The 20165-nt window shown below is 37.3% G+C and overlaps 2 protein-coding genes across 3 annotated transcripts; one reads left to right on the top strand and one right to left on the bottom strand.

Moving 5' to 3' along the window:
• Window positions 1–74: 74 nt before the first annotated feature.
• On the bottom strand, window positions 75–12648 carry LOC126380740 (peptidoglycan recognition protein 3). Of its 2 annotated transcripts, none has more exons than XM_050030342.1 (5): window positions 12461–12648; window positions 10567–10767; window positions 5439–5620; window positions 2916–3051; window positions 75–2466 (listed from the first exon to the last, which is right to left on the bottom strand). In XM_050030342.1, the coding sequence occupies exons 1-5, from the start codon at window positions 12483–12485 to the stop codon at window positions 2270–2272; spliced, it is 741 nt and encodes a 246-aa protein (XP_049886299.1). In that variant the 5' UTR covers window positions 12486–12648; the 3' UTR covers window positions 75–2269. The 2 variants fall into 2 exon arrangements, with proteins under 2 accessions (XP_049886299.1, XP_049886298.1); XM_050030341.1 differs by lacking the exon at window positions 12461–12648 and adding an exon at window positions 11244–11390.
• Window positions 12649–15923: 3275 nt separating this feature from the next.
• LOC126380248 (uncharacterized) lies at window positions 15924–19936 on the top strand. The gene is made up of 3 exons (XM_050029515.1): window positions 15924–16030; window positions 17023–17165; window positions 17616–19936. The coding sequence occupies exons 1-3, from the start codon at window positions 16013–16015 to the stop codon at window positions 17866–17868; spliced, it is 414 nt and encodes a 137-aa protein (XP_049885472.1). The 5' UTR covers window positions 15924–16012; the 3' UTR covers window positions 17869–19936.
• Window positions 19937–20165: the final 229 nt, after the last annotated feature.

Genomic DNA, 20165 nt, shown 5'->3' with positions numbered 1-20165 from the left:
TACCTACACTTGTATGCTGACGGCCATCATCATGTCCCTAGCATTATCCCGTTTTTCTCAGGGTCCGCTTACCTAACCTGAAGATTTGACAGGTCCCGTTTTTTTTTTTCAGAAGCGACTACCTGTCTGACCTTCCAACCCGCGAAGGGAAAACCAACTCAATACAGGTTAGGTTAGCCTCTACAAACCTCTGAAAATTATTTTTCGGGAATGTGGGTTTCCTCACGATATTTTCCTTCACCGCTAAGCAAGTAATAATAATTTATGATTCAAACATGAATTTGAAAACAAATTCGACAATAATTGTTTAGGCTTGTGCTGCATTCGAACCTGCGACCTCAAAGTGAGCAAGCGGTAAGAGGCAAGCGTTCTACCAACTGGGCTAAGATGGTTCGCACGGCACGCACGCTGACGGCCAATTTATCGAATAAACTATGAGTATTCTATAAACCCAGTCACCAATTCTGTACCCTTTCCAATTTAAAGTAGGTATGTACGGCGTTTACCTATACAGTTACATAAACTAAAATTACAATCCTCTTGAAGAATATAAAGGATTGTAATAGAAAGTTCCTTAACTACGCGATCACATCAGTAAAAGAAGATTCAATCGCAGACTCAGTAACATGATACATACATATATGTAGAAATCAATACAACTGCCGATATATTAAATAATGTAAAAAATAATAACATAAACCTCGTAGAAACATTATTTAGCGACAAGCTCTATTGAATATACAAGGTGCTAGTGAAACCGAAACGAATACTGCGGGGAATAATTTAACTCATATTTCTGAGTTAATATCAAGTGGAATTTTCCGTCGCGAAATTCATGAGTGTTTTTTTAATTCGAAGTTTTCGTTGCAATGACAATAACACCCGTATTTCTTTTAACCATATTTTTAACAAATCAACATCCTGTGACGCAAAAATAAAAAAATACTTGCTTACACGATATCCTTTTAAATAGTATATAAAAACAGTATAATCCATTTTATTATGCTCATTTACACTAACATCAACAACAGCTCGTTATATCACGATTATATTTACATCTCTTTATACATAGTGCGCACATATATACACATATTTTCAGTGAATAATAATTATGTACTTCGCTAAAGCACAGAGTGCTTACTATGTTACCTCAATATATGTATAATTTTACACAACACATGAATATAGTACAAATGGACAGCCTTATTGCTCTAAAGCAGAGCGTTTGACTCACAATCTTAAGGTCCCGATGTCGCAAAATAAGACTATTCCATTTGGAGGGCACGTTAAGCGACACACCAACCCGCAGTTGAGCAGTGTGGTGGAGTATGATGCATACCTCCTCCGCTTGATTGAGGGGGCCCGTGCCCAGCGGTGGGACGTGTGATGATTATATTTTACATTTGAATATCTGTGTACTGGGACAGTACCTAGCGTAAGAGTAAGCGTGAGTTGTTTATCTAACATCATACTGCAGACCTAGCATGCTAAATAAGCGCGACGCGAGATAAAATGAAGTCCTTTGTGCACGCGACTACCGGGACATCTGCGATTTTTTCAAGATGTCGCGCTCCAAAGGAAATATCTTATTATTGTATACCTATTGCTTATAGGCGAGCCATGAAAAAGGAATAACAGATACCTAATATACTTATTTTCATAATAAATGAGAAAGTTGATAGTTTTTAAAATCATTTGTGTAACACACTTATCATACTCGTCGCGCGCAAGTCGATGCGTGAACGTAGAACCGTAACTCGTCTGTCAAATTTGACAAGTTGCGCTTTGACGTATACTCACTCTACTCGCGCCATTAGCGTACTAGGCCTGCTGATGTTTTTTTCTACAGTAAGTATACACGTTCTGATAGTAAGCGTAAATGCACATTCACTAACCGCCGCGGGAACATTAAACTAACTTTGATGAATATTGTTTTATGTTTTCAGTTCTCATTATAAATCACTTCGGTTTGTTTTAAAATTATTTACGGTGCACGTTTGCAACGTGCAAGTTCTTTGCATCCCACATGTAGTAGGTTTGTATCTAGGACTAGGTACATAATATAATACCTGATTCATTTGTTCTAATAATCAGATGGTCAGTGCTTCGGAGGACGCGTTATGCAGTCGGTCCCGACAAATATTTACTTTAAGTAAATTATGTAGTCGTTACACGAGACATGTCAGAGGCCTTTTGCGGCTTAGTAATAACCTAGTCACCAGGGTTGATGAAATTGGTCATTGATCTTACAACTCACACGAGAGAAGTATTAATAACTGTCTGACTCAAAACGATTCCATTGTGGCAGTGAACTTAAGCTTTTAAAGAGATACTTTGGTGTGTACTTAGTACTTTTACCAACGATAGAGTACGACGGCTCCAAATGCTGCAAACTTAGAGATTCGGCAAAGAAGTTTTTCGCTTCGTCTACTTGAGCCGGTGTAGGTGGAGCATCGGTGAAATTACCTTTAAAACAAAACATTATATTTTATTGAACTGCTCTATCTGTTTATTATCTTTTTTTTCAATCAAACAGTAAATGTCAGGGCATTGGGGAAAAACGTCTGTCGCCATAAAATAGTCTTCCTTCTTTAAGTTGCCTTCTGATAGACTCGTCGCTTTGCCTACCCCGATAAGGATTCCAGACGTGAGTCTACATACAACGCACTTGATACAATTAACACTTTCTAATCTGGCATACCTAATTTTAAAACCCTCTATTTAAAAAAAAATATGAAGGTAACAAATAACAATATGGCTAATTAGCAACTTTTATACTTTAATCATAGGAATCTTTCCGGTCAAGTAGTCAAGGCCATCCAAGGCAAACTTACAATAAGTAATGTGAAAAAAAGGAGAAAGTTATTGATTTAATTGTATCAACTACCTTCCTTGTAAAAATAAATATATTATACCTATAAAAGCTAAGACGAAGGCACCGGGGTGTTGTGGAAACATTTGTGAAGGCTGCCACCACCCAAGAGCCTCGAACGTTTGACCGTTTGAAGACACTAAGAAGTTATAGGGCAAACTGCCATCCGTCGTGTATGTCTGAAATTAAAAAAAGAAAATAACGTAAAATATACATTTCACTACAAGCGATCATGGTTTACCATAGACACAACCAATTTCTAGTTGCAAGGTAAACATTCTTCTATTTACCAACTGAACGGGTATTTTATTTTTCAATGTTATAGTTTACCATGCTACCTTTTAGCAGAATAATGGGTTCAACTTATAAGGAACCTAATATGAACCCTCTGTGAGCTAGTTTGCGCTGCCTAGCTGTATATTTTACGACAGAAAATGTATACAGTTGTAGTTAATAATTAATAGTGCAATAATCATACATAAATATGTACTTTCGCATTGCATATTTGTACTCCAACTCGCAATCGGTTACAATTTAAGATAAAACATCGCAAAGCCGCCAGTTTCTGTATTTTAAAGTTTTGTATGAACAGTTAATTTGATTGCTACTCAGCTAACTTACACTCACAATGTATTACAATAAACACAATCGTTGCTATTAAAATCTACTATAATATTTCATATTTTGAATTCGATTATAGACTTTAACTGTTTGTTTAGATATCTCAAGAAGAATAGTAGGTATATTTGTACATTATAGATAGACAATAAAATAATGATGCCTTGAGGTAAGACGCAGGACCACAAAGCGTACAGATCTGGGTCAGTGCTGTAACACAATACTTGTGCACATACCCGTGAATGCTAGAAAACTGATCTTCTATTTGTCCATGACATTATAAACATGTCTTAGAAACTACTAGATGACCCGGTGAACTTCATATCACCCTTTTCCATATTTTATCACCGTTCAAACCTTCCCTGAATTGGTTCAGCCGTTGATAAGTTTATGCGAGACTAACTTACCATACAGCAATTCATAGTATTATATATTCGGGGAAGTCTAGCAGGGTCTGCATGACAACCGCGCGGCGCGCGTCGTGCATTATATCGAGGGCTTCGACCTATAAATGCAGCGAATGCTATCTACGTAGGTAGACGTCGTACGGCTATTGGTCGAAGGCCTCGATAAAATTCGCGGCGCGCATGTCGGGATTGCCGTGCAAAGCCTGCTGGGAAGGTTAGAATGGTGATAATATAAGGTAAAGGGTGATACGAAGTTATAAATAGTTATAATACAACGTGTACTATAAATGTAAGGAGATCCATTACGATTCCTTCACTTTAGTTCTGAGGGTCTAAAAAGACCAAACTGAAGCATTTTCTAGACTCGTAATCAAAAACGAAACGGGGTCACAAAACAAACCATCAACCATGTGTTCAATATCCAAAATATATGAACACTCAACACCTATATTCCCTGCCCTTTATCACCTATCTTCACATACATTGTTATAACAATATTATTACCATTAACGTTTGGAACATTCACACTGATATTATCAGTAATACATACATAAAATACACATTTTGTAGATGCATTACACAAATAGTAGGGAGTGTTAGGTAATAATTGTAACCACAATGAGATAAGAGTATGGTCAGCCTATCGATTGATAATGAATTTGACAAAATTTTGCTTCGCAATAACATAAAGAGTGTCAACACATCCTTAGGTGCATTACTAGTGAAGTTTTAAAAATCCTTTTACATGCATACTAACTTAATTACCTAGGTAGTACATTGCTGTTGTAGAATTTGTCATGTCATGTTATATGGAAGCCATAATAATATGGAAGAGTCTTTTAAAATAAGACTTACATAACATAAGACATAAACAGCCTATATACGTCCCATTGCTGGGCACAGGCCTCCCCTCAATCAACCGGAGGAGGTATGGAGCATACTCCACCACGCTGCTCCAACGGCTTAACGTGCCCTCCGAAGCACTGAATTATCTTACTTTTTCAGACAATCAGGTGATTCAAGCCTGAAAGTCCTTACCAAACAAAGGACAGTCACACAAAGTGATTTCGACAATGTACCCATCGGGAATCGAACCCGGACCTCCAGATCGTGAGCCAAAAAATAAATAAATAAAACAAAAAAAAAACACAAAAAAAAAGAAAAAATATAAGACTTAAAATAAATTAATTTGAACATTGACTTTTTGATTTTAGACCTATAGAAATACCTTACACCTATCTTAACTTACCTTCTTTTTAAAAGAGAGGTTCAGTTTTAACAGTGGGATATGGACACATGCTAGAAGTGCCTACATTACGAGAAACTGTATAAGTCTCAATGAGCAAGCAACCCCAGAAAACATTTTCTCCCCAACAGCGTAGTGGACTCATGGAATAAGCTTCCAGAGTCAGTGATCAGTGCACCATCAGTGAACTCATTGAAGAATAGACTTGACGAACATTATAAAAAAACAAAAACAAATGTGCTGTGATGTACACGCTTACGCAGCTTATGCTGCTAGTGTATAAGCCTGTATTTACCTGCATATTCCGCAGTAGTTGTGTGCATGAGTCAGTACTGTGACACGGTTCTGTGTCTGTTTGTACCACAACCACCTGGTGAGCCTTGAATGGAGAAGATGAGAGCATTGGTCTACCATTATAATTCCACTGTGAAGCGCTCACCAACTGCAATGGTGTCTCTACAGGAGGCAATATGTTTTCTGAAATGAAAATAATATCAAATTTTAATTACATTATAATACAGAATAATACATGTAGGTACATTATTATAATATATATAGCTACAAACCCATGTATTGACTGACTGACTCACTCACTGACAGAGTTGTTCTCCCAGAAGGAGTGTCGGGGGGTAAAAATGGTGTATGGGGGGTGTGATCAAGATCTTCCGATGAGTATGGGAAAACTTCCAGATCTTGGAAAACTGCTCCGCATCAGGGAGACACCCTACGGCCTGGCGCAACTATCGCACCTAGAACGATTCTTTTTTCACGATACCTATTTAAATCTTAGTCAAATCCAATCCCCGGTGAAAAAAAAACAAAATGGCGGAAAAACAAGATGGCCGCCATACAAAATTTCGTTTTTCCAGAAAATGTCTCGGAGGTAAAAATGATGTATGGGAGGTGTGATCGGAACGTCAAGCTTAATATGAAACAACTGCTTGATCTTGAAAAACTGCTCCGCATCAGGGAGACACCCTACGGCCTGGCCAAACTATCGCACCTAGAACATTATTTTTTCCACCAGGCCTATTATAATCTTGGTCAAATTTAATTGCATTTGAAAAAAAATCAAAATGGCGGAAATTCAAGATGGCCGCCATACAAATTTTTCTTTTTTCCTGAAAATGCCTCGGACGTGAAAATGATGTATAGGAATGTGATCGGATCGTCATTTTGAGTATTTCAATACTGCTCCATCTTGAAAAACTGCTCCGCATCAGGGAGACACTCTACGGCCTGGAAAAACTATCACACCTGGAACTATTCTTTTTCCACTAGACCTTTCTAAATCTTGGTCAAATTTTATCGCCGATGAAAAAAAAACAAAATGGTGGAAAAACAAGATGGCCGCTATACAAAATTTTGTTTTTCCAGAAAATGTCTCGGGGGTAAAAATTATGTATAGGGATGTGATCGGATCGTCATGTTGAGTATTTCAATACTGCTCGATCTTGAAAAACTGCTCCGCATCAGGGAGACACCCAACGGCCTGGCAAAACTATAATACCTGGAGCAATATTTTTTTCACGAAACCTATTTAAATCTTGGTCAAATTTTATCGCCGGTGAAAAAAAAACAAAATGGCGGAAAAACAAGATGGCCGCCATACAAAATTTTCGTTTATCCCGAAAATGCCTCGTGGGTAAAAATTATGAATAGGGATGTGATCGGATTGTCATGTTGAGTATTTCAATACTGCTCGATCTTGAAAAACTGCTCCGCATCAGGGAGACACCCTACGGCCTGGCAAAACTATAGCACCTAGAACTTTTTTGATTTCACGAAAACAAGATGGCCGCCATACAAAGCTTCGAACTAATACAGGACACGCGAGCAGCTTGCTGCGAGCGAACCACGCGACATCTAGTTATATTATATAAAGCTACAAACCCATGTACTGACTGACTGACTGACTCACTGACTCACTGACTCACTGACAGGGTTGTTCTCCCAGAAGGAGCGTCGGGGGGTAAAAATGATGTATGGGGGGTGTGATCGGGACCTCCCGGTGAGTATGGGAAAACTTCCAGATCTTGGAAAACTGCTCCGCATCAGGGAGACACCCTACAGTCTGGCGAAACTATCGCACCTGGAACGATTCTTTTTTCACAAAACCTATTTAATTCTTGGTCAAATTGTATTGTCGGTGAAAAAAAATCAAAATGGCGGAAAAACAAGATGGCCGCCATACAAAATTTTATTTTTCCGGAAAATGTCTCGTGGGTAAAAACTGTGTATGGGGGTGTAATCGGAACGTATTGTTGAGTATGGAAATACTTCTTGATCTTGAAAACCTGCTCCGCATCAGGGAGACACCCTACGGCCTGGCAAAACTATAAAACCTGGAGCAATTTTTCTTTCGCGAAACATATTTAAATCTTGGTCAAATCCAATCCCCGCTGAAAAAAAAACAAAATGGCGGAAAATCAAGATGGCTGCCATACAAATTTTTAGTTTTTCCTGAAAATACCTCGGGGGTAAAAATGATGTATAGGAATGTGATCGGATTGTCATGTTGAGTATTTCAATACTGCTCGATCTTGAAAAACTACTCCGCATCAGGGAGACACCCTACGGCCTGGCAAAACTATAAAACCTGGAGCAATATTTTTTTCACAAAACCTATTTAAATCTTGGTCAAATTTTATCACCGTTGAAAAAAAATCAAAATGGCGGAAAAACAAGATGGCCGCCATACAAAATTTTCGTTTTTCCAGAAAATGCCTCGGGGGTAAAAATGATGTATAGGAATGTCATAGAAACATCATGTTGAGTATGGAAATACTTTTCGGTCTTCAAAAGCTGCTCCGCATCAGGGAGACACCCTACAGCCTGGTGAAACTATCGCACCTGGAACTTTTTTGTTTTCACGAAGCCTATTAAAGTCTTGGTCAAATTTTATCGCCAGTGAAAAAAAAACAAAATGGCCGAAAAACAAGATGGCCGCCATACAAATTTTTGTTTTTCCAGAAAATGTCTCAGAGGTAAAAATGATGTATTGGGGTGTGATCGGAACGTCATCTTGGAAAACTGCTCCGCATCAGGGGTCACCCTACGGCCTGGCAAAACTATAGCACCTAGAACTTTTTTGATTTCACGAGACCTATTCAAGTCTTGGTCAAATTCTATCGCGGTAAAAAAATGGCGGGAAAACAAGACCCGCGAGCAGCTTGCTGCGAGCGAACCACGCGACATCTAGTTATATTATATATAGCTACAAACCCACTGACTGACTGACATAGTTGTTCTCCCAGAAGGAGCATCGGGGGGTAAAAATGATGTATGGGGGGTGTGATCCAAATCTTCCGGTGAGTATGGGAAAACTTCCAGATCTTGGAAAACTGCTCCGCATCAGGGAGACACCCTACCGTCTGGCAAAACTATCGCACCTGGAACGATTCTTTTTTCACGAAACCTATTTAATTCCTGGTCAAATTCTATTGTGGGTCAAAAAAAATCAAAATGGCGGAAAAACAAGATGGCCGCCATACTAAATTTTGTTTTTCCAGAAAATGTCTCGGGAGCAAAAACAATGTATGGTAGCGTAATCGAAAGGTCATGTTGAGTATGTAAATACTTCTTGATCTTCAGGAACTGCTCCGCATCAGGGAGGCACCCTACGGCCTGGCGAAACTATCACATCTGGATCAATTTTTTTTTCGCAGGATGTATTTAAATCTTGGTCAAATCTATTCGCCGACGAAAAAAAGTCAAAATGGCGGAAAAACAAGATGGCCGCCATACAAAATTTTCGTTTTTCCCGAAAATGCCTCGGGGGTAAAAATGATGTATGAGGAATGTGATCGAAACATCATGTTGAGTATGGAAATACTTTTCGATCTTCGAAAGCTGCTCCGCATCAGGGAGACACCCTACAGCCTGGCGAAACTATCGCACCTGGAACTTTTTTGTTTTCACGAAGCCTATTAAAGTCTTGGTCAAATTTTATCGCCAGTGAAAAAAAAAAACAAAATGGCCGAAAAACAAGATGGTCGCCATACAAATTTTTGTTTTTCCAGAAAAAAGCCTCAGGGGTAAAAATTATGTATTGGGGTGTGATCGGAACGTCATGTCGAGTATGAAAATATGTCTGGGTTTTCGATAGCTGCTCCGCATCAGGGAAACACCCTACGGCCTGGCGAAACTATAAAACCTGGAGCAATTTTTCTTTCGCGAAACATATTTAAATCTTGGTCAAATTTTATCACCGGTGAAAAAAAAACAAAATGGCGGAAAAACAAGATGGCCGCCATACAAAATTTTGTTTTTCTAAAAAAATTCCTCAAGGTCAAAAAATATGTATAGGGGTGTGATCGGAACGTCATCTTGGAAAACTGCTCCGCATCAGGGAGACACCCTACGGCCTGGCAAAACTATAGCACCTAGAACTTTTTTGTTTTCACGAGACCTATTCAAGTCTTGGTCAAATTCTATCGCGGTAAAAAAATGGCGGGAAAACAAGACACGCGAGCAGCTTGCTGCGAGCGAACCACGCGACATCTAGTATATTATATATAAGTATAATATATTATATATAGGAACATGTGTAGTGTAGGTGATCCAGAGGACGGCTTTGTTTAGAGCAACACATTTTTTCGCTAAAATAAAAACTAGGTTTTATTATTGAGAAGTGGAATCGTACTTATAATCTTCTATACATGCATATAAACAGGGTGTTAGTGACATCGTAACGAAAACTTTGAGGGGTGATTGAGGCCATGAATCTGAGATGATATCAAGTGGAATTTTCCGTCGCAAAAGTATGGAACTGAAAATAATTAAAAAAAAACACAAAAATTTTCATGAATATTCAGACTGAAAATTCCACTTGATATCAACTCAGAATCATGATCTGAACCATCCCACTCAGTATTCGTTACGGCGTCACTAACACCCATACCGACTTGTATGGCTACCGTATGTACTTGTGTAAGTGACATCGTAACGAATACTGAGGGGGATGATTCAGCTGATTATTCTGAGTTAATATCAAGTGGAATTTTCCATCGCAAAAGTATAGAATTGAAAATAATTTTAAAAAACTAAAAAAAAATCATGAATTTTGCGACGAAAAATTCCACCTGATATTAACTCAGAATCATGGTCCGAATCATCAACCTGAGTATTCGTTACGATGTCACTAACATCCTGTATACATATTAGATAACGCCTATTTTCCGTTGGGGTAAGCAGAGACCACGGAATTTCACTAACTGGAATCCTGACACACCACTTTTGCTTCTTCCACTTTCATCACAGACATCATGCACACTCGCCGGTTTAGAATACTCTTGACCTGACCCTTCTTTAAATTATCCTGGATCTGATCACGCTATGTACGCCTAAGCCTTCCTCTTCCAACCCTACAGTAGTATTATATACATTATGTAAATCTATATATTTCTCAATACACCACCAACCTGAATCACTTTGCACTATCAACAGATAAACACCAATGACGACTCCAGATATGAGGATGATAAGCAGCATGCTCACCACAACAGTGGTGGTGGTGGATGTAGCTGGTTCGACGTCTGGGCGTGGGAATCGCAGTAGAGGCGTTTGCTCCGACACGTGCGGCTCATCGTCAGCCCGATAAGAGTTGTGCCGAGACTCATGATCTAAAATTAAAAAGATTTTATATCATAGCTACTTTATTACGTAAAGAAAAACAAAATCGTTTTTTTAAAGTGCTTTGAAAGTCACGAATGTATTTCGTTAGAATATCACTCGACCTGTCATTGCTAGGTATTTCAGATAACAAGCGTTGAATTAATCTTACTTAGCATGTTAGTAAAAACAAGTATTCACACAAGATTCACACTTATTTAAACTGTCTATCACGAAATAAAGAACTGCTCTGAGATGAGCATACAACACACTATTAATAGTGTGTTATAATTACAATAGATAATAATAATAGCCAATGTGTAAATAAATATAATTTGTAAGATAAAACTGTTTAAGTAAAATCTTTTGTTTAAACTGATTGTATTTATCATATTATCTTGTATGGTAATGTCTACTTCAAATGATCAGAAAACATTCAGAAGATATGTAAAATCAATAACACAAATAATAAATTAATAATATTTACAATAAAATCCATGAAGTGGTATTTCCGTCATGATAAATTTATCGTAACATATTTTTCACAAAGTGTGGTCTTATCCACTGAAAGCCACCAGTTGTGTACAGTTCCACAGATGCACTGAGGCATGTGTGATTAGTAATGAATACGCCCAGCAGTCTAATCATCGTCAACCTCACATATCAAAATTCACTTTAATAGTCATATTATAAACCAGCTATATATATAATAGTAGTATGGTTCTTTATAGGAGCTAGCAGAATCATGTGCACCTAATGAGTCATCATAAAGTTCAAGTCGTATTTGTTTCCTGTGTCAGTTTTGTTGTGTATATTATAAGTAAATTTTAAAATAATTTAATTGTATTAATATTCAGTCACTTCAATATGGCTCAAATTGGTTACTGGTATGTGTGATGATTTACTAAGGATGAGTATTCAAGCTACATGCTAAACATAAAACATTGATAAGAGGTAATAAATACAGTTTTAATTAAAAGATTATGTTGTGACTGATTACAGCACATAAATAACTAAGAGAGAACTGTATTAATACTATAAATATATTGCTTATTTTTAGTATCCCCCTGATTTATTTTATTATTTTAGAAGTAAATGGGTGTGCATCTATTATAGGATTTATTTTATATAATTTTGTATGATAATTGACACCCATAACTTCTGTTTGAGAAGATAAATTACGGTCATAATAAGTCATGATAGGTATCTGCGGAATTACCGAATGCACATAACATAATGTAAAGGACGCCTGCGTAAAAGCATAAGGAATAAGGTTTCGTAATAAATTCTAAATATAAAAATAATAATCATTCAAAGACAAAAAAAATATACAGTCAAATTGAGAACCTCCTCCTTTTTTGAAGTCAGTAAAAACACCTGGATTACAATTATTTTTTATTTTTATCCATTATGCAAAGCATATAGGTAATGTAACAATAACACAATAGAAAAATAAAGCAAAAATCTACCTCCACTTGTAAATTAAGTAAGTAAAGTTGTTTCTAATGCCCTTGTAGTAAGAAGGTAGAGCTATTTAAATAAAAAAACATAGGAAAACAATGGTCATCCAAACAAGGTTATCTTATAATTATCTTTTCTGTTACCTTCTGACAAAGTTACCAATAAATTACCTAAAACACATGTATGGGATAAGCTGTAATAAAACTAAAAAATTTTCAAGGTATTTCTTTGTTGGATACTTACCAATGGGCGAAATTAAAGGTTGCATATTTCGTAATTATGAGACACATTCAAAAGTCTTACGGTATTCGAATGATATTACTATCAAATAAGTAAATGCATATTTCTAGGTACTATTATTCATCTCATTGTTAATAAAATAAAATGGAATTTCACTGTAAATTCGCGTTGTTATGACGTTCTATTTTTTAAACTTGTTTATGCCTTTAGACAGTTTAGGCAAAGGCAAAACTGTGCAGCCATAGTCTAAGAGAGGTATTACATCTATTCACCAATCATTCGTCAATCATGGCTTTTTATTCAAACAAATATCGACCTTAATTCGACCTGTTATTTGTCGGATCGTATGCTGATTGATGGAATACCGTGGGAATACCACGCTCACACCATAGACAAGATTATTGCCGACGAAATTTTGAAAAATCGACCATATTGATATTGCATTGTGATCGTTATTTGTAGAGTCGTATGCTGATTGATTCCATCGACACTAATTGTCTATGGTGCGATCGTGGTCTTCTTCTATCGTGTGAGTTACGAGGTGGAGTACCAACCTTATCCAACCTGGTGTCAGGGTCACTATTGAACCGCCAAAGGCCCCTGACATGGCTCTTGTAAAGACTACTTATTTACATCAGTAATCAGTATCCGGGACCAACGGCTTAACGTGCTTTCCGAAGCACGAATCGGTGATTGTGGTTTTACCATGATATTCCCACTGCATTCCGTCGTCGATTTTTATAAACCATAAGTACCTATATCCATGGTTTTACCACGGTATTCCGTCAATCAGCATACGACCCATATACCACCCTACAAATAACGATCACAGTTCAGTAATAATAAAGTCGATTCCTTTTTTGTTTGAATATAAACTCATGATTGACGAATGATTGGTTGATAGATGTAATACCCCTCTATCACAAGTTTTAGCTGGATCTTAGTATGGAGAACTGTCAACATTTAGGAACTAGGAGCACTTTACAGCACTGCCGCCTACATTTGGGCTTTTAGGTTTTATCCTCATTTTATTTAACCCACTTCAAAAAAAGAATGAGGGTCAAATTGATGTTTGACCCGTACGAGTATGTATGTAAATTCATACCGAACCAAAACATTTTCATGTAAAATTATGCCAAGACGAGATTATATCGATTGCAGCGTGTCAAGAAGTTAGGTATTCTCATTTAGAGCTAAGCTTCTTACTCCATACAAACACTAAGTTTACAAACTCTACATGTTAGGCAAAATATGTGGCTTGAAATATGTCGTTTGTGATATAAGTACATGTGACATGAGCGTAAGTTGATGGCAACAAATTGGTGACTGTTCATTGCCATTCTGTTACATAGTTCTTGTAGTAACGAAACGGGCAAGCCCCGTATTTTGCCTAACATGTAGAGTTTGTGAGCCGTGGTAGCCAAGTTGGTAAAACGCTTGCCTCTTACTTTGAGGTCGCAGGTTCGAATCCAACACTTCTTTTTGAAAGAGATACGGCAGCGTGAGCCATATCGACGGTTTTGATCAATAGACGAAGCGTTGCTATCTATCTCATTTATCTGCCTAGTCGCAGATAAACGTTGTGTAAAATATTTAATGTCAAAAACTAGGAGAAGTAGGAAATCCCCCTATAATCTTCCTATTATGTGATGAACCATTTTACTATCTATATTCACTCATAACAAAATTAGTAAGTACTTAGTGCTAAAATAGGCTGAATAGACCGTCTCCCGAGCACCCTCAATCTTAGGAAGAATGCGAGCGGCCCGCACGCAAATGATAACAGATCTTCTTTGCGAGTCGATGGCGATCGATACTTCTTTTATCTGATATCATGCATCTTTTATCTTTGTTTTTGGGTATAAATGATGTCCCTTGTTATTACAACCAGGCACAACACATCTTCCATACATACATAAATAAACTCACGCCTATTTCCCACTGGGGTAAGCAGAGACTATGGAATTCCATTCGCTTCGATCCTGACACACTTCTGTTGCTTCCTCCACATTCATCAATCGTCATCATCATATAGATAGGTACCTATATTTTCTACCACAGCTGTCAAATATACACCAGCACCATTGCGTCGGGGGTAGTTGCAATCCTTTATAATTCTGTGACCCCGGCCCGCTGGCGATTCGGCTCAGCTTTTATTTTTTGATGTGACTTATTGTAGATTTGCCGCAAATGGTATTAACTACTTGGTCGGAAAAATGGGGAGGGCTGAGAACAAAATTAAAGACAACAAGCTTAAGGTTGCCCAGAGATTGCGCATGAACCTCGGCTCAAAAAGCCTACTCTCACTACATACTGAAAGTGATAGTGTGAAGTGAGTGTAGGGCAGGAAGTGGAAGCTCAGAGGGGAGGCCTTTGCCCAGCAGTGGGACAATCCAGGCTAGAAAAAAAAAACTGGAGCAAATACTTGTAGACTGTTTGGAGTGGATACGTTATGACTCATACTTAAATACCTACTTGAATATACGTAAATTTTAAATGGATCACACTGATATACCTAGTTTTCAAGACATGCCTGGGAAGACATGCAGCTGAACGCGTTCTAGGTATGCTATATTTTCTATTCACCGCCCGCCAGTCCGGTATGGTGATCGTATTGGTAGTACATTTCTAAAATAGGATTCGTGGGAAAGCTTACAGACTTCAAAAAAACGAACAACCCTCAGTTTCTCAGGGGATACCTACAAGCGAGTCGTAGGTATTTTAGCCCTTATCAGTAGGACATTAGACTTAATTGTTTGCCTTGACCTCGTGCATGAAAATTATGGCAATTGGTATCTTTCCCTCATGCCTAAAGTGATCTAGAATAAGCAACATTACGTGATAAGTCGAACTACTTTCCTTATTACATAAATCGAGACGTGCTGTACAAATTTTGTTCCTGGCAACATCATATTGTTACGCGTTCATGGTGCGCAGTGCGAATACCGATTATTATTCCAAAGCCATTAAAATGGGCAATGGAAGTAGCAAGTTAGCGCCTCGCATCCTAATTCACGATGTGCATTTTGTTCCTGTGTTGATGAATCGCGGGCCGCAAAATGCTACATTAGTGCAGGCGTGAATTTTCCATTTTCAGCCATAACTGTCTCACTAAGATCATTGCCTGCTAAGAATTGAGATGTAATAATACATACCTACGACGTAATAATAAAACAGACGACTGTTTTGTTTAGTAAGTATACATGACCCAAAAGAGCAACAGCAGAAGGCTTATTTTTACCAACTATATACGATTTTATTTACCGTTAAATACACTCAAATATGGAAACAAATCTAGAGTTCGAATATCGTCACACACTATTTTACAGGAACTAAAGTTGAGCAGCCCTGGCCAAGTTAATAATGTGATTTAACTATATAAGGCTTTATTGGCTCATGTATCATCAGTTACAATTTGACTCACGGTGATTAAAGACTGAAACGAGAATCACCTGGTGAGAGCCATAAGCGCTCCCCGTTTGTCCGACCAAGTAGTGTAACGACCAAAAATATCGTTAAATATTTAAAGTTTCATTAAGTGTCTAGTGTGACAAAATGAGAGCACCGATTTTAGTAAGTACCTCTACCTATGTATACATAAACTCACGCCTATTTCCCACCGGGGTAAGCAGAGACTATGGGTTTCCATTTAATTCATTTTGCTTTTATTAATTACCTATAAATACAGGATGTCAGTGACAACGTAACAGACTTGATTCTAAATTCATATCAGAAAATTCTACTTGATATCATGGTCTCAATCATACACCTCAGTATTTGTTGCGGTGTCACCAACACCCATACGTCGTGGCTACTTGTAAGGGGTGTAAATCTGAGTTAATATCAAGATAAATTTTCCATCGCAAAGGTATAGAATTGAAAAAAAAAATTCATGAAGTCCCTCAGAATCAGTACCTGAGTCATCCCCCTTAGTAATCGTTACGATATCACTAACGTCCTATATACGTAGTCACATACTACCTTCACTTAATTGTTCTTCATGCACAAGTTCAAATTAATGCTTCTTGCTTAGTATGCCTCAATTCTAATATTGAAAGACAAGTCACTTGGTGGGTTTTGGTGGTAACTCACCCACTATAAACTCACCCTATTACATTTATAAGTACTTACTTTATGTACATTCCCTATTTTGCTGCAACCTGCCAACTCTTAATACTGCAATGAATGAACGTATTGTTGCATCCTGGGAGCCAATAAGTATCCTTTAGAATGTTGTAAGAATTTACGGTTCACCTCACTTCACTGAAACCACATTTATACCTGAAACATTGCGGAAAACGTTGAAAATACTTATTTAAGTAGTTGGTTTCCAGTACTTTCCACTCCTTCAATGGAATTTGAAATGAATTTGCTTTCAATTTTAAGTCGTATTTAGGTGGTATTCAGTGGAGTTTTAACAACCAACGTACACACTTAGGTATAATTACCACGTTTACTAAAGGAATGTTAGTTTTCTTTTAAAACTTTTTCGTAATTTTTCCATCTTTTTAGCTTATTTTCGTAACTTATCATTAGATGTAGTAAGTAAGTATGCTATTTTTCAGGTTTCAGTCAGTTTTTTATGCTTACTGGTCGTTGTCGACAAAGCTGTAGCACAGGAGACTGAAGCTAATATTATAGCAAGCACGACGAGCGAAGCAACTGTCACGCTTTCGGACGACAGCGAACATTTGACAAATCCGATTTTGTAAGTAAACATTGTCTTATACTGAATAATACGAATAGAAATAAATGTCATTATTTGCCTATGGTTTCTAATAACATAACAACACATAATATAAGTTCACGACAATTTTCCCAATCGGACTAAACGGCGGTACCTACCGCAAACGTAGTAATGTAGGGGAGCAGGAATCTGTATAAAATGCATGCAAATAAACTCAAACATTGTTACGCCCGGGTGATCATCTACAGCACCAGGACTTCGTAAACTACAAGAACTAGTGTAGAATAAATATTGCATTAGTTACATTACAAATCCTATGGAACTTGTCAGGAGATCAATAGGCTACCTATTGGTCACCTGACAAGTTCTGCAAATGAATGTCGAAAAATATTTTTTTCCAGCTATAGAGATTATTGTGGATTTCACCGAAATTTAATGGATTACTTATGTATACGTACTATAACTTTTTAGAGAGAGGTCTTCCCACGCCCACTCACATGTTCACGTCGAACCTGCGCTCAAAGGGTTCTGGACGAAGAAGTTCGCTTGGCGACCGCGCTGGGTGAAGACCTGGCAGGAGAAGAAGATCTACGTCGCAGTATGGAAGCGGATGTGGGGCCCCGCGGTATTGAAGGAGTGGGTACCTGTGCCCAGGCCACCGCCCGGCTGGATAAAGCACAACTCCGGAGCATATGCCGTCAAAAAATATCCTTACCATTATTAAGTCGTGATCGTGGTCGTTGTAAACTCATTTACTTAGGCTGTTCCTTTTCATTATAAGCTAAAGTACTACAGATAGGTACATTCTTAGTAAGTACTTACAAGGTTCATGCACTTAATAAATGTTCATTAAAAATAAATGAACATCGCTCGCTCGTTGCTGTTCAAAATTAAATGTAGCCTCGGAAGCGCATTCAATAAATGTATTTCCTACTTAACTTTTGAAACGTAAATACTAGTAACCTGTGTTATTAATAATTGCTGTCAGTCAATATGAATTCAAATTAATCCGAATAATCCGAGCCGTTTGCAGCACGCCATAATTTTTCATCACATTCCCGGCGAATATTATTTTTCATCGACAACGTCCACAAAAACCTCTGTGTATTCTTAATTTTGTCACTTCTGTCTTTCTATTTTTATTTCCATTCTTGCTGACCGAATCCTGAGGATCTATATTTAAGTATTCATAACTGAACAAAATATTCCCATATATTAGGTCTGATTAGCGCCTACATGATGCGCGACCCACGACGCGACGTTTGCATCTGTGTCTTAAGACAACTGTCAAAATGTTTTCCATTGGTCTCAAAGACCATGATTGGTCTACTACAAACAAGGGACAAATTAATTTGTCTATCCAGAACGTTATTAGTTACCTATAAAACTTTAGTAACTAGATACGAGATTATTTTTCACAACAAGGCACTTCTAGGAAACTGAACGACGAGATTAAAGAACGAAGCAAAGAAGCAATATCCTGGCATTACTCGTAGGTAGTGCTTATACCTAAGTATGTAAGTATTTATATGTACTTATTTTATTATTTTTATGAAATTCTGAGCGCAAAGCGAACGGATCCACGGCCACGCGCGGCTTCTGAAAAAGTATATCTGCGTAGCATAGGGTTGCCACCGGTACTATATTGTTATGTGAATAGGTAGGTATACTATACAGGGTGTTAGTGGGGGATGATTCCGCTCATGGATAATTCCACTTGATATTAACTCAGAATAATGAGCAGAATCAGCCCTGTCAGTATTGGTTACGATTACAAGTACGAACAGGTAGACATACAAGTAAATATAGTAAAAAGTACTTATGTAAGTACTCTAAACGGCGATGATGATGAGAGTGGAAGAAGCGAAAGTAGTGTGTTACAATGTAGTAGACGGAATACCGTGACTTTGCCTACTTATTCTTGTATTAAAAAAAATATACTATAATATTTTAGCCAATTAAAAAAATATACGATACCTATTTCCATTAAAAACTTGGCAACCCTATAAAATAATATGCATGCACCCTGTTTGCTGATCTAGGGCTTAATAAAATACCTGCTTTAAAATGTTAGTTATAAGTATACCTTGACTAGTATCTCGGCTAATACAGCAAAATGAATAAATAAGTTATGGGTTTAGTAATACATACTTAATACAAAACATAAATAAACATATAATATGCATTCAACTGCTTTACATTGGGACTTATCTCAGCTTTGAGACTTCTCTCAAGATCATGTCAATGTGATATTATATAAAAACAGGGACTTGAGCATAATCTTGAGGACAGCCCCAGCTGAGATTAGTTTATTAATACCACCCTAAGTATGGAGTAAAGTATATTATCACCATTTCATTATAATGTGCAATACAATTTTTGATCATCAAGCTGCAAGTATTATTTAAAATTACCCCTCCCCTAGTTGTTTGAGGGGAGGCTTGTGCCCAATACCCAGCAGTTGAATGCATATGTTTATTTATGTTTTGTATTAAGTATGTATTACTAAACCCATAACTATTTTATTAATTTTGCTGTATTAGCCGAGATACTAGGTATACTTATTCGCACCTTTATTAATACCACCCTTAGATAGAAGTACCTAGTACTTATTGTATCAATATTACTACTTCTGTACAGAATAGTTTCGCGACTGCGAATGTTACTGCTTGTTGCTAGAACCGGGAAAACGGGACATGCATATTTCCGGATGGATTTTCCGGGTCTTTGTATGAAACCGGAAACAAAGGCGAATAGCGGGACGTTTTAGCGGTTCTATAGGCAACAAGCTTAAAAATAATGTAGCGAATTTGTACTAACCTAGATAATTAAGTTAATTTATTGCGTATTTCTAAGTTAACTTACATTATTTTGTTGTAATAAAGTTTAAATATTATAAATTGTACCTACTTATTTTATTAAGTTCACCCCTCACGTAGCACTGAATAGGCACCTACCTACCTAATTAGTTCAAAATAATAAAAATAGGTAAGTATATTAGTATTATTATATATATATATT

Source organism: Pectinophora gossypiella, chromosome Z (genome assembly GCF_024362695.1).
Source record: "Pectinophora gossypiella chromosome Z, ilPecGoss1.1, whole genome shotgun sequence".
Taxonomy (NCBI): domain Eukaryota; kingdom Metazoa; phylum Arthropoda; class Insecta; order Lepidoptera; family Gelechiidae; genus Pectinophora; species Pectinophora gossypiella.
The sequence above is the reverse complement of the archived record's forward strand: the minus strand, read 5'-3'. Positions and strand labels throughout refer to the sequence as shown.

What these genes read in the sequence shown, in the direction of transcription:
- LOC126380740 (XM_050030341.1), bottom strand. Translation starts at nt 11,274, where the DNA reads ATGACGGAAATACCACTTCATGGATTTTATT. An exon ending in GATAGTGCAAAGTGATTCAG is followed by an intron (nt 5,621 to 10,566) that starts GTTGGTGGTGTA and finishes TTTTCATTTCAG; the next exon opens with AAAACATATTGCCTCCTGTA. An exon ending in AACTACTGCGGAATATGCAG is followed by an intron (nt 3,052 to 5,438) that starts GTAAATACAGGC and finishes TTTTAATTTCAG; the next exon opens with ACATACACGACGGATGGCAG.
- LOC126380248 (XM_050029515.1), top strand. An exon ending in CATTTGACAAATCCGATTTT is followed by an intron (nt 17,166 to 17,615) that starts GTAAGTAAACAT and finishes ATAACTTTTTAG; the next exon opens with AGAGAGGTCTTCCCACGCCC.